The 14,620-nt window shown below is 36.9% G+C and overlaps 1 protein-coding gene across 1 annotated transcript in view; it reads right to left on the bottom strand.

Moving 5' to 3' along the window:
• Dnah6 (dynein axonemal heavy chain 6) overlaps positions 1-14,620 on the bottom strand; it is a 275,338-nt gene that overhangs the window by 159,742 nt on the left and 100,976 nt on the right. The window contains exons 26-28 of the mRNA XM_026413801.2: positions 4,683-4,808; positions 4,441-4,596; positions 4,006-4,167 (exon numbers count right to left, since the gene is read on the bottom strand). Coding sequence (XP_026269586.2) covers positions 4,006-4,167; positions 4,441-4,596; positions 4,683-4,808 — 444 coding nt within the window. The remainder of the gene's footprint in view (positions 1-4,005; positions 4,168-4,440; positions 4,597-4,682; positions 4,809-14,620) is intronic.

Here is a 14,620-nt window from a genome sequence, read left to right as displayed (position 1 = left end):
TTTAAATAACAAAATAATCTGACCAATTTTCTTTCTTTTTTAAAACAATCCTACTCATCTCCACAAATACTTGACAGGTTCTCAAGACTCTAAGACATGGAAGACACAAATTTAAAGACTTTAAAAAACCCTTAGAAAATTTTATTAATGTAAGCTTTTGTTATTTTTCAAAGGCACTCTAGTGGTTGACAACATATGACTACTACTGAGCAGAAGGCATCACTGCACAGGTTAAAGTACAGGTTCTTGCTTTTTTCTATAGCAGAATCCTTATGACAGAAGAAAATGAGTATGTACTGCTGCTATCTAAAGTGTACAATTTCTTTGGAGACTTGGATTTTGGATTGATACATGTTGCACTATCCAAACAGAGCTAATGGGTTTTCTGTCTCTTAGGTGTTCAACTGAGCATGCACTACCTCACCTTATTCTAATTCCCATAAATTGTAGAAAGACAGATGGATATGTGTGTATCTCTCTACATTTCTGTGTCTATACTTGTATTAGGTTTGACAGAAACATAACAGAAAGGGAAACTGGTAGTATGAAGAGAGTTTTGGAAAAAAAATTATTGGAAGATGGAAAATACATGGAAACAGATTGCCTAATGAGAAGGGAAAATTGCAGACCCAAGGCAGAGAGGGAGGAGAACTTCCCTTTAGTGGTACCTACAAGAAACTCCAAACCCAACATCAGTACATGTAAGGAAATCGGGAACAGGCTTTAGGGCAATCTTTGGAAATTAGCCAAAGATCAACACTTGGAAAAATCAGGTTTTTGGGTCCTTTATCTCTCTGTAACAGGACTCTTGAGATTTCAGTACTGACTTTCTTTCACCAAGCTAAAACTCAAGTACTGCCTTCTCTAGAAAAGAGATATGCTTTGGGGAGTTATTGGGAGAAGACATTATCTAGAGAGATAAAAGAAGAAGAGACAGGAAAGAAAGATAAATTCAAATTTCTATTTTAGTTATTGAAATTCAAAGATAATAAAGAAAAGACAGCTCCATCCAAGGGTAAACTCCATTGAAATATACACATCTTTGAAAGAAAATTTTTTATTTGACACTTAATAGGGGCTTCCTGATATTTGGCTTCTCCATAAGACTGCTGTGACAATTTGCATAAACTGGGGAAGTATGCTTATGCTGTCCACACATCCTATACTTCTACAATACTCACAATAGCTCCTTCATTCAGAGAAGGACATTTTGAGTAAACAAGCTACCCACACTAGTCCAACCCATACTTCTGAACCGAAAAGTGAAGAGCAACAGACAATTGAGAGAAATCAATTTCAAGAAAAAGAAGGAATGAGAAGGATGAACTGAATGAGCAATGCTGGTAAAAATGGAGATAATTTAGGGAACAGAACAGAATATTGAAAACTCACATGGCATCCTTGAGATCTGAGAGGAAACTGTACTTTAGAGCATAAAATCATATGCTCTAAAAACAAATTTGTCAAAGATTAGAAATAGTTCTTGAGTATTAATAATGCTATAGCCATGATAAAAAATTAAATGGAGAATTAAATGGGTGCACGGAATGGTAGAATGGATAGTACTAATGATCAAGTTGGTATTCTAGACAACAAAATTGAAGAACCCTTCTATAAGAGTGGGTGACCATTCCATGGCAATGGTCTTTGTATGTGAGATTATGCTTACTTCCTGGAGTACATGAAGATTTCTCAAGGAATATTTGTGAATGGACAGTTTTAAAGGAAGTAAAAAAGAAAATTCTAGATCTTTATCTTTGATATAGACTCTTTGCTATAATTTATCTCTTGAGAACATGGCTGTGGTCATACTGGTTCTTCATTTCTATCTGTCCTTCACAAAAGATCCTCTTTCCTTCATTCCTGTTTGTGTAGTTTGTGCCTAGGAGAGGAGGAAAGCGAGGTTTTGAAATTCAGCCTCCTTATGGCTGTATTCACTAAGTCAAGTGCCACATGTGCAAAGACCCAATAGATCCTAGAAGCTTCCATGCTCTCATTCATACTAAATCTTACTCTGGTATACTGCCCCAGAATGTGAAAACCTCCAGCCTGTTAAGCAAAGGAAAAATTCCAAATACTAATTTTGAACAAAGGAACAATTCCACGGACTGCCTGGGAAATAAACACTTTTGCAAGTCAGGCAGTTTCTAATTCTTCTCTTCCCATGTAAAGGACTCAGTGCTTATAAGTGAAAGCCAGAAACACACCTATAGTCAAACACAATTGGGCATATTATTTATTTCAACAAGTGAGATCATACATTATGGGGAACCTTGGAAACCATGAGGGAACTGTGGGTTGTCTTAGTAAAGGAGCCTTGGGAGGAGTTATAGGATTTGGGTTTATATTAGGAAAGTTGAGGGAACATTTAATAATAAGAATTTTGGGCTGTATATTAGTTTTCTAGGACTGCTGTGACAATTTGCATAAACTGGGTGGCGAAAGCTACAGAAATCTATTCTTTTACAGTTCTGGGAGCTACATACTTGAACCCAAAGTATTGGCAAAGCCACATTCACTACAAAAGCTCGAGGAAAGACATTTCCTTGACTCTAGATTCTAGTACTTGCAGGTAATCCTTGGCATTCTTTGGCTTGCACTGCATCACTCTAATCTATGCCTTTGTGTACCTTCACATGGTGTTCCTCTTTCTGTGTGACCACTGCCACATTTGCCTCTTCTCATAAGGACACTAGTTCATCCAGTTCCAGTAGGATCCCATTTTAACTAGATTACCTCTGTGAAGATTTCTATCCCCAAATCTGGTAATGTTCACACATGCAAGGTGTTAGGACTTGAACATCTTTTAGGAAGATACAAATCAATCCACACCACTCTGAATTAGGTGCTGGTAGAAAGCAGAAACAATTCTATAATGCATACCCTAATAATCCTTGTCTATCAGGCTGAAGGACAGCCTGCCTGAAGCTGTCAGTGGTAAAGACGTAGCAGTTACTCTGGTTGGCAGGGAGAAGGAGATGTTAAGCCCGAGGATTCATATGCATACTAAGTTAGAAAGACACTGTTCTAAAAAGAAGCAGAGAGAGTAGAATAGAAATGAAAAAACAAAGAAGCAGAGAGAGTAGAATAGAAATGAAAAAACAATCTATTAGCCCTGATACTTGGAATGCTTTCTTTGAATGTCAGAGGTTTCATGATGGTGTGTTGGCTCTTTTCTATGGGTTTAATATTCTGTTAAATTCCGTGATGAACAATCCTTGATTGTGCTGTGCTAAGGGTTCATATTTTTATATTCACCCCCTAGACAAAACAAAGACAACATAACTATAGTTTTAAAATAGTATGTAAATTTCATCAGCCTTGGAAGTGAAAAGAAATGTGAAAGTGGAACAGAAAGTTGGCAGGTTGTATTGAACAAAGTCTTATTTAATGAGCTGGCAGATCATGTTCACCACTAATGTATTGCAAATACAGAAATAAATTTATGTTTTAAAAGCAATTATCAGAAGAAGTGAAAACAAATAAGGATTCCTGTAAGTCAAAAAGTTTTTTTCAGCAGTCTGCAAAATCCAAGTGTTCTTATAATAACACTAAGGTGTTATTTGCCTTTTCCAATCTCCTTCTCTCATCAGAGTAGAGTAGAAAAGCATCACTGATATGGTTTCAGTTTTTACACTGTAAGTTAACATTAAGAAACCATTCTTCATCAAGTTTTGATATAATTTCAAATAATATTTACAATTTACCTAAAGCATTATTAAAATATTTGTCTCTTTAAAGAATACATATCTATGTCAGGCTAGATTTTCTTAAAATATTTGTAATATTTTAAGGCAAAATAACATTTAAGGCAAAATAACATACTGCAATAGTAGATTGATTCTTCTTCCTTGTTCTCTTTTTTCACTTTTAACCATTCTTTGCCCTGCTTCATTTCCGTTATTTGACATAGCCTCATTGTTTCCTTGTTTTGTTATGTTGTGTTGCAAATATTGAAAGCCACACAAAACACTTAACGTTAGTATTCAGATAAGGGAAATGTACCTTGTAGTCCAAACCATCAGAACAGTTAAAGACCACACACTGGATGGCAAGAGCTTTTGCTAGGTCTTTGGTGGTCTCTGTTTTTCCAGTGCCAGCAGGACCAGCTGGTGCACCTCCTAGGTCAAGCTGCAAAGCCCCCATGAGGCAAAGATAGCAGCGATCCTGAAGAAATTAATAAATTGTCATCATTGAAGGGAATTGACTTTAGCTACAAATTTATGTCATTTCCTTTCTATAGGAGGGCCACTGGTTCCCATGTAGGGTTTTATACAATTGAAGTGTACTCAACGGTCCATGTACATAATTAAAGTATATAAATATCTGCTTTACAAAGATGTATCACAGCAAATTCCTTTAAAATTGTTAGATGAAACTTCTCATGGTTTTGACAAAAAGCACTTGTATCAGTATTAACCTAAGTGATCAGTCACTCACCGTGAGAGGAGTAATAACCAATCTTGGGCATGCTCCCAAATATTCATAGCCATAAGTGTACTGAGATAGTGCCATTCTAGCCACACAATTGTCTATGTCTACATCCCAATAATAGCGCAGTTGTCTCTGCCAGTCAAAGGATTCAACTTTGTCTACCTACATAAGGGATTATGGATGAAATGTATATTAGACACAATAATTTCAGGAAGAAGTATGTGATCTTACTTAAATGAAACATTTACCTTGGCGTTAACAAGCTCAGTGACTATATCTCTTGCATGCACATCAATAGTAATCAATGCAGTTATGATATTTCTGTGCAATTTAGGTAGACTGCCTCGAACTACTGTAGCCAGGGCATTTAATCTCTACAAATTAAAAAAAAAGTCATTGTCATAGTGAATTTTCAATATTAGCTTGCTTATACATATTTTTACTATTAAAGTTACACATTTTCTAAAATCATCTAGTTTTAAAAATTTATAATTCTTTGACCAAACAATGCATTAACTCATTTAATTTCCATAAGACTTCTGTGAAGTATAAACTGTCTTTACTCCCATTTTACATTTGAGGAAACTGAAAGAGAGTAAAGCTACTTGATGACAGTCAAACAGTTATGAAGTAGCAAAATGAAACTTGAATAGACATTTGCTTCAAGGAAAGTGAGACCATACTCTTAACTACTATGATGTCTTGAAGGAAGACAGTTCTGTCAAAAAACTGGATGTAGTTAAAGGTAATGCTCTTCATTTTCAGGGATAGTTTTTTTTTTTTTATTGGTAATCAGGACACCTAAGCATTTTAATCAGGCCAATGGATGATTAAATAAAAACATTTTTTGAAAATTTTAGCTCCTGATTCTCACCTAAGTTGTTAAACTGTTTACAAAGAAGAGTGGTGCCGCTGAAGGTCTTGCACAGCTGGTTTGAATTTTCACTCACAACCCTAATCAGATGCCACCACTACATAGAGGTTAATGGAGTTTTCTCTGGTGGATCACTTCCCCTTCCTACAGCTCTGGAGATGAAATTTCACTGAGGACATTCATGAGAGTAATTTCTCTTATTTCAAGAAAGTTTTTCTCTCCTTTTTCTGTTTTAAGGGTGAATCTTAAAAACTGCCATATTGCTTGGAAATGTAATTGAATTTGGGTTAAAGATTAGGTCTAGGTCCTTGTAAGATATATAGTTTGCAAATGTTTTTTTTTTCCTTTTATCTAGGTTGCCTTCTCACCCTGAAGTGTTTCCTTTGCCACAGAAAGCTCTTTTGTCTGTTTGTTGATGCCATCCCACTCGTTACCTATGCTTTTGTTATTGTGTCCAACAAATAAAGGCCAAGGCCCATGCCTTGAAGCTTTTTCCCTGTTTTCTACTATGAGTTTGACAGTTTCAGATCTTACATTTAAATCTTTAATCCACTATGAGTGGACTTAAAAGATAGCATATTACAGTGATGCATTCATATCAATATTTATAGCTCAATTCATATAGCTGAACTATGGAACCAACCTAGATGCCCTTCCACAGTTAAGTAGATAAAGAAATTGTGGTATATAAACATAATGGAATATAACTCAGTCTTAAAGAAGAATGAAGAAGAAATGTTAGGGTTCCAAGATGGTGAAGTAGAAAAGAACCCATTACTGGAGTGACTCCCAGTGAGTGGTAGGACGTTTTCCCTCACAGGGGCTCCCATTCATGAATTTAAGCTTCATGGAGCATGTGTCAGGATTTTAAACAGCAGTTTGTTGCAAGCCCAGCCCAGGACGTGAGGAAACCAGAGTTGCTCTTTGCCATGGATGCCCGCCAGCAGCGCAGCGATGGGACCCCCAGCAGACGGGCAGACTTTGAGCACTGAGGATTTCTGGCAGCGCAGAGATGCAGGGTTACTGATCCTTCAGGGCTGGTGCGGGCCAAACTGTGAGCCATAACACTGCAGAGCACCAGACCAAGGACCGAATTCTGGACGTAGGGTAGGAACAGCCCAGTTCCCTCCACCTCACTGGACACCCTTGTGTGGAAATGGGTGCTTGCCATCTTGGAAAATCTACCTCATCAACTTTTGGTGGGTGTAGCTGACAGCATGATGGGCATCTGAACAGGTGTGTGATTCGCAGCCCCCCCCCCTACGCGGCTGTGATAACTCAAAACCTTTCTCACCAGCTCTCCGTGGGAATATGACAGAACAGGTTGCCGGTTTCCAGCTCCCCCTCTCCACAGCTGTGATGACTTGGTGTCTACCCAACACAGAGATAGCGCTCAGTTGATCAGAAGCGTGGGGCGGCCAGGGCGCCACCCACCCAGAGTGAACCCAGGGCTTCAGACAAGAGACCCATCAATTGGGGCCTGGGGGGCAGGAGAGGGGAGGGGGATAGAGATTGGAAGCAACCAAAAGAGACCAGGATTGGAGAGGCAGGTGAGAGAGAGCTGCTTCACACAGATTGCTTCCACCACCCTGAGGGCAGAGACCCTACCTGGAGTGCACAACGCCACCTACTGGAAGAGAAGAAACCAGAATTCTAACAGTGCATTCCCCCCCCCTTTCCTTCTTTCCTTTTTTTCTTTTTATCTTTTTCTTCTCTATTTTCCTCTTTTATTCATTCCTTTCTCTCTATCTCTTTTCTCCACTTTTCTTCTTCTTTTCTTTTTACTTTTCTTCCTCATTCTCTTCCTCTCTCAACCTCCCAAGTGTTACTATATCTATTACGTATAATTTACTAAATGCAAATAGGTATTTGTTTCTACGCTTTTATTGTCTTCCCATGTACTTAACTACTATAAAATATCTCCTGTCTATTCTCCTGCTAATAACTTCCTTCATTAGTGTTCTCCTCCAAAGTAGCTAACATATATTAACCCCATACTCTCTCATCTTTCCCACTTAACATAACGTCCTACGCCTGACCCTCAGTTCTCTATACGCCAACAGAAACTATGCCTTTTATGAAACCAATGAATATATTTTAAATTATAATTGAATCCAACATCTCTAAACATAAAGACTGACTATAAATGTATTAATAACAGAAACTAACTCATAGATGATGTATAGTTGATATTGGGAACTGGTTACATTGTCTCCCATCACAAAGGAGAGGAACTATATGAGAACTATATGAGAGCAATACAAATCTATAGGGGAAAAAACAATAACACAAAAGTCACACAGAGCTGGAAAGAAACGTGAGCAACATGAAAAGACAAGGAAAGAAAGAACCACAAACAATGCAGGGCAATTCAACATTAGAGGAGGTAACATCTACAGAAGAAAGAATGTCAGATAAAGGTTTCAGGATATACATGGTTCAGATGATCTGGAGTCTCAAGGAAGACATTAGACAGCAAATGCAGACAATGAAAGATCACTTTGACAATGAATTACATAAACAAGTCCAAGAAGCAAAAGATCAACTCTACAGGGAGATAGAGGTTATACAAAAAAACCAAACAGAAATCCTAGAAATGAAGGAAATAATAAACCAAATTAAAATCTTAAATGAGAGTATCACCAGAAGAGTAGAACACTTAGAAGACAGAACATCAGTCAACGAAGACAAAGTATATCATCTCGAAAAGAGTGTAGACAGCACAAAGAGACTGATAAGAAATCATGAGCAGAACATCCAAGAAATATGGGATAGCATAAAAAGACCAAATTTAAGAGTTATTGGGATAGAGGAAGGTACAGAGGTCCAAACCAAAGGAATGAACAATCTGTTCAATGAAATAATTTTAGAAAACTTTCTAGACATGAAGAATGAAACAGAAATCCAAATCCTAGAAGCCTACAGGATGCCGAATGTACAAAACCACCACAGACCCACACCAAGACACATTATAATGAAAATGTCCAACATACAGAACAAGGAGAGAATTTTAAAAGCCACAAGAGAAAGGAAGCAGATTACATTTAGGGGTAAACCTATGAGGTTAACAGCTGATCTTTCAACACAGATCTGAAAGCTAGAAGATCCTGGAACAAAGTATTTCAAGTGCTGAAAGATAATGTGTTCCAACCAAGAATCTTGTATCCAGCAAAACTAAGCTTCAGGTTTGAAGATGAAATAAAAACCTTTCATGATAAACAAAAGTCAAAAAGAATTTGCATCTAGAAAACTGGCGCTTCAAAACATCCTTGGCAAAACATTACATGAAGAGGAAATGAAAAATAACAATGAAAACCAACAGTGGGAAAAACTAATCAAAGAGGAAAAACAAATCAATTTAAATAACAAAAATAAACAAATATGGCTGGAAATACAAACCATATCTCAATAGTGACCCTAAATGTTAATGGCTTAAACTCACCAATCAAAAGACATAGGCAAGTAGACTAGATGAAAAAAAAAATGATCCAACAATATGCTGCCTATAGGAGACTCATCTGATAGGAAAAGACATACAGGGACTGAGGGTGAAAGGTAAAAGGTGAAAGGTCCACTCACATGGACCTTGGAAGCAAGCAGGGGTGTCCATAATCATATCAAATAAAATAGACTTCAATCCAAAGTTAATCAAAAGGGATAAAGAAGGACACTACATACTGCTCAAGGGAACCATACACCACCAAGACATAACAATCATTAATATATATGCCCCAAACAATGGTGCAGCTATGTTCATCAAACAAACTCTTCTCAAGTTCAAGAGTCAAATAGACCACAACACAATAATCATGAGTGATTTTAACACCCCTCTCTCACCACTGAACAGATCTTCTAAACAAAAGTTGAATAAAGAAACTGTAGAGCTCAATAACACAATTAATAACTTAGACTTAATTGACTTATATAGAATATATCAACTAACATCAAGCAGATACACTTTTTTTCTCAGCAGCACATGGATCCTTCTTCAAAATAGACCATATATTATGCAACAGGGCAACTCTTAGCAAATATCAAGGAGTAGAGATACTACCATGCATTTTATCTGATCATAATGGAATGAAATTGGAAATCAACGATAAAAAGGAAGAAAAATTCCTAAATCACATGGAGAGTGAAGAATATGCTACTGATTGAACAAAGGGTTACAGAAGACATCAAGGAGGAAATTAAAAAATTCTTAGAGGTAAATGAAAACACAGACACAACATATTGAAATCTCTGGGAAACTATGAAAGCAGTAGTAAGAGGAAAACTCATTGCATGGAGTTCTTTCCTTAAAAGAAGAAAAAGCCAACAAATAAATGACCTCACACTACATCTCAAAGCCCTAGAAAAAGAACAGATCAGCAGCAAATACAGAAGGCTAGAAATAATTAAAACTAGAGCTGAAATCAATGAAATTGAAACAAAAGAAACAATTGAAAAAATTGACAAAACTAAAAGTTGGTTCTTTGAAAAAATAAATAAGATTGACAGACTCTTAGCCATGCTAATGAAGAGAAGAGAGAGAACCCAAATTACTAGCATATGGGATGAAAAAGGCAATATCACAACAGACACTACAGAAATACAGAAGATAATCAGAAATTATTTTGAAACCTTATACTCTAATAAAATAGAAGATAGTGAAACCATCGATAAATTCATATGCTCTGCCCAGATTGGGTCAGGAAGACATACACAACTTAAACAGACCAATATCAAGTGAGGAAATAGAAGAAGCCATCAAAAGACTACCAACCAAGAAAAACCCAGGACTAGATGGATATACAGCCGAGTTTCACAAGACCTTTAAAGAAGAACTAATACCAATACTCTACAATCTATTTCAGGAGATAGAAAAAGAGAGAGTACTTCCAAATTCATTCTATGAGGCCAATATCACCCTGATTCCAAAACCAGACAAAGACACTTCAAAGAAAGAAAACTTCAGACCAATTTCTCTAATGAATATAGATGCAAAAATCCTCAATAAAATTCTGGCAAATTGGATACAAAAACATATCAAAAAGATCGTGCACCATGATCAAGTGGGATTCATCCCCGAGATTCAAGGTTGGTTCAACACATGGAAATCAATGAATGTAATTCATCATATCAAAATACTTAAAAGATAAGAACCATATGATCATCTTGATAGACACAGAAAAAGCATTTGACAAAATACAGCACCCCTTTATGTTCAAAACACTAGAAAAACTAGGGATAACAAGAACTCACCTCAACATGGTAAAAGCTATCTACGCTAAGCCTCAGGGCAGCATCATTCTAAATGGAGAAAAACTGAAGGCATTCCCTCTAAAATCTATAACAAGACAGGGATGTCCTCTCTCACCACTTCTATTCAACATAGTATTTTAAGCACTGGCCAGAGCAATTAGACAAAATGAAAGAAATTAAAGGAATAAACTATAGGAAAAGAAGAACTTAAACTAGCACTATTTGCTGATGATATGATTCTAGACCTAGAAGACCCAAAAAACTCTACCAAGAAACTTCTAGAACTAGTAAATGAATTCAGCAAAGTGGCAGGATATAAAATCAACACCCATAAATCAAAGGCATTTCTGTATATCAGTGACAAATCCTCTGAAAAGGAAATGACGAAAACTACCCCATTCACAATATCCTCAGAAAAAAAATACTTGGGAATCAACTTAACAAGAGAGGTGAAAGATCTATACAATGAAAACTATAGAACCCTAAAGAGAGAAATAGAAGAAGACCCTAGAAGATGGAAAGATCTACCTTGCTCATGGATAGGCAGAATTAATATTATTAAAATAACCATACTACCAAAAGCACTATACAGGTTCAATGCAATTCCAATCAAAATCCCAATGGCATTATTCATAGAAACAGAAAAAGCAATCATAACATTTATCTGGAAAAATAAGAGACCCAGAATAGTTAAAGCAATTCTAAGTAGGAAGAGTGAAGCAGGTGGCATCACTATACCAGACCTTAAACTATACTACAGAGCAATAGGAACAAAAACAGCATGGTAGTGGCACCAAAATAGGCTGGTAGACCAATTGTTACAGTATAGAGGACACAGGACTAACCCACAAAATTACAACTACCTTATATTAGACAAAGGTGCCAAAAGCATGCACTGGAGAAAGGATAGCATCTTCAACAAATGTTGCTGGGAAAACTGGAAATCCAGATGCAACAAAATGAAATTGAATCCCTATCTCTCACCATGCACAAAAGTTAACTCAAAATGGATCAAGGATCTAGGAATTAAACCAGAGATCCTATGTCTAATAGAAGAAAAAATAGGTCCTAATCTCCATCACGTGGGATTAGGCCCCAACTTCGTTAATAAGACTCCTATAGCACAAGAATTAAAACCAAGAATCAACAAATGGGATGGACTCAAACTAAAAAGTCTTTTCTCAGCAAAAGAAATAATCTGTGAGGTGAATAGGAAGCCTACATCCTGGGAACAAATTTTTACCCCTCACACATCAGATAGAGCTCTAATCTCTAGGGTATATAAAGAACTCAACAAGATAAGCACACATACACACACACACACAAAAAAACCAAACAAATAATCCAATCAATAAATGAGCCAAGGACCTGAACAGACACTTCTCAGAAGAGGACATACAATCAATCAACAAATATACAAAAAAAAATGCTCATCATCTCTAGCAATCAGAGAAATGCAAAGTAAAACTACTCTAAGATACCATTCTCACTCCAGTGAGAATGGCATCCATTATGAAGACAAACAACAACAAGTGCTGGTGAGGATGCGGTGAAAAAGGTACACTCATACACTGATGGTGGGACTCCAAATTGGTACAGCCAATTTGGAAAGCAGTTTGGAGATTCCTTGGAAAGCTGGGAATGGAACCACCATTTGACCCAGCTATTCCTCTTCTTGGACTCTATCCAAAGGACCTAAAAACAGCATACTACAGGGACACAGCCACATCAATGTTTATAGCAGCACAATTCACAATATCTAAACTGTGGAGCCAACCTAGATGTCATTCAATGGATGAATGGATAAAAAAAATGTGGCATTTATACACAATGGAATATTACTCAGCACTAAAAAAGAATAAGATCATGGCATTTGCAGGGAAATGGATGGCATTAGAGCAGATTATGCTAAGTGAAGTTAGCCAATCCCCAAAAACAAATGTCTTCTCTGATACAAGAGGGATGACTCAAAATGAGGTAGGGAGGGAGAGCATGGGAGGAAGATTACCTCTAGATAGGGAAGAGAGGTGGGAGGGAAAAGGAGGGAGAAGGGGAATAGCATGGATGGTGGAAGGAGACCCTTATCGTTATACAAAATACATGTATGAAGATGTGAATTTGGTGTTAACATATCTTATATACAGAGGTATGATAAATTGTGGTATAAAGGTGTATTAAGAATTGTATTGCAAAATAATAATAATAAGAGAGCTCATGTATAATGGCAAAAAAAGAAACGTTTGTTTGGTTAAGGCAAAATCCACCCTCCTTTCTAGGTGTGCAGATGGACATTGAAGAAAAGAGCAATAGCCCTTGGAACTCTCTTCTCAATTCCCATCCTACAAATGGTGATTCCAGGGCACCTTTCAGTGTCCAGGACTGTGAAAGTCACATAGGAGCAGCTTGCTCCTGTGTCTCATCAGCAGTATTGGTGAAATTACCCACCATGTCGACCTACTCTATTTGCTGAGTGATTGAACCACAGCTACTTTAGGCCTATGCAAGATTAACTGTTTTTTAACAAAAATATTTTCCTGATGATAGTATATGCAGGTGTAATCAAGAGCCAACCATCTGTTTTGCTTATAATAAACTACCTCTGCAAGTAAAACTAAAACAAAAACAAAAATAAGAATGAAATTATGGCATCTGCCAGTAAATGGATGGAACTGAAGACTATTATGCTAAGTGAAATAAGTCAATCCCTAGGAACCAAAGGCCAAATGTTTTCTTTGATATGCAGATGCTAATTTACAATAAAGGTGGCAGCTAGGGAAGAATAGAGGTACTTTGTATTAGGAAGAGAGGAATGAAGGAGAGAAGGGTTATGAGGGTAGGAATGAGAGTAGAATGAATTGGATATTATTACCCTATGTGCATATATGATTTTTTGTTTTCTATGACATTTTTATTAGTTCTAATCAGTTATACATGATAGTAGAAAGCTCTTCAATTCATTTATATACAAACAGAGCACAATTTTTCACTTCTCTTGTTGTACATGAAGTATGTGAAGTACCATACGTGCAATCATCCATGTACCTAGGGTAATGATGTCAGTCTCATTACACCATCTTTCCTACACCCATGCCTCCTCCCTCCTTTCCCCTTGGCCCCATCTAAAGTTCCTCCGCTAATTCCATGTACCCTCCCCCCATCATTATGGATTAGCATCCACTTATCAGAGAAAACATTTGGCCCCTGGTTTGGGGGATTGACATGATATTCTCCAACTCCATCCATTTACCTGCAAATGCCATAATTTTATTCTCTTTTAATGCTGAGTAATATTCAATTGTGTATATATGCGTGGTTTCTTTATCCATTCATCTATTGAAGGGCATCTAGGTTGGTTCCACAGTTTAGCTATTGTGAGTTGTGCTGCTATAAACATTGATATGGCTGTGTCACTGTAGTATACTGTTTTTAAGTCCTTTGGGTATAGATGGAGGAGTGGGACAGGTGGGTCAAATGGTGGTTCCATTCCAAATTACCAAGGAATCTCCATACTGCTTTCCAGATTGGCTGCATTAATTCACAATCCCACCAGCAATGTATGAGTGTGCTATGTGCATATATGATTATGTGACCAGTATATCTCTACATCATATACAACTAGAAGAATGAGAAGTTATTCTGCATCTATGTATGATATATCAAAATGTAGTCTACTATCATGTATAACTAATTAGAACAATTTTTTTAAAAAGCTCAATATCATCACTAATCCCCAGGAAAATGACAATCAAAAGCAACATGTAATATTACTTCAAAACTGGTAGGATGACTACTATCAAAAATAAAAGGAGGGGCTGGGGATGTGGCTTAAGCAGTAGTGTGCTCGCCTGACATGCACGGGGCACTGGGTTCGATCCTCAGCACCACATAAAAATAAAATAAGGATGTTGTGTCCACCGAAAACTAAAAAATAAATAAATAAATATTTAAAAAATAAAAATAAAATGAAAAGACAACAAGTGTTGGCAAGAACGTGTAGATAAGAGAACACAGGAATGATGCAGCCACTGTGCAAAATAACATAGAAGTTTTCCAAAGAAATTTAAAATA

Source organism: Urocitellus parryii, chromosome 12, assembly GCF_045843805.1.
Source record: "Urocitellus parryii isolate mUroPar1 chromosome 12, mUroPar1.hap1, whole genome shotgun sequence".
NCBI lineage: Eukaryota > Metazoa > Chordata > Mammalia > Rodentia > Sciuridae > Urocitellus > Urocitellus parryii.
Note: the sequence above shows the minus strand (reverse complement) of the source record. Positions and strands in the feature narration are given on the sequence as shown.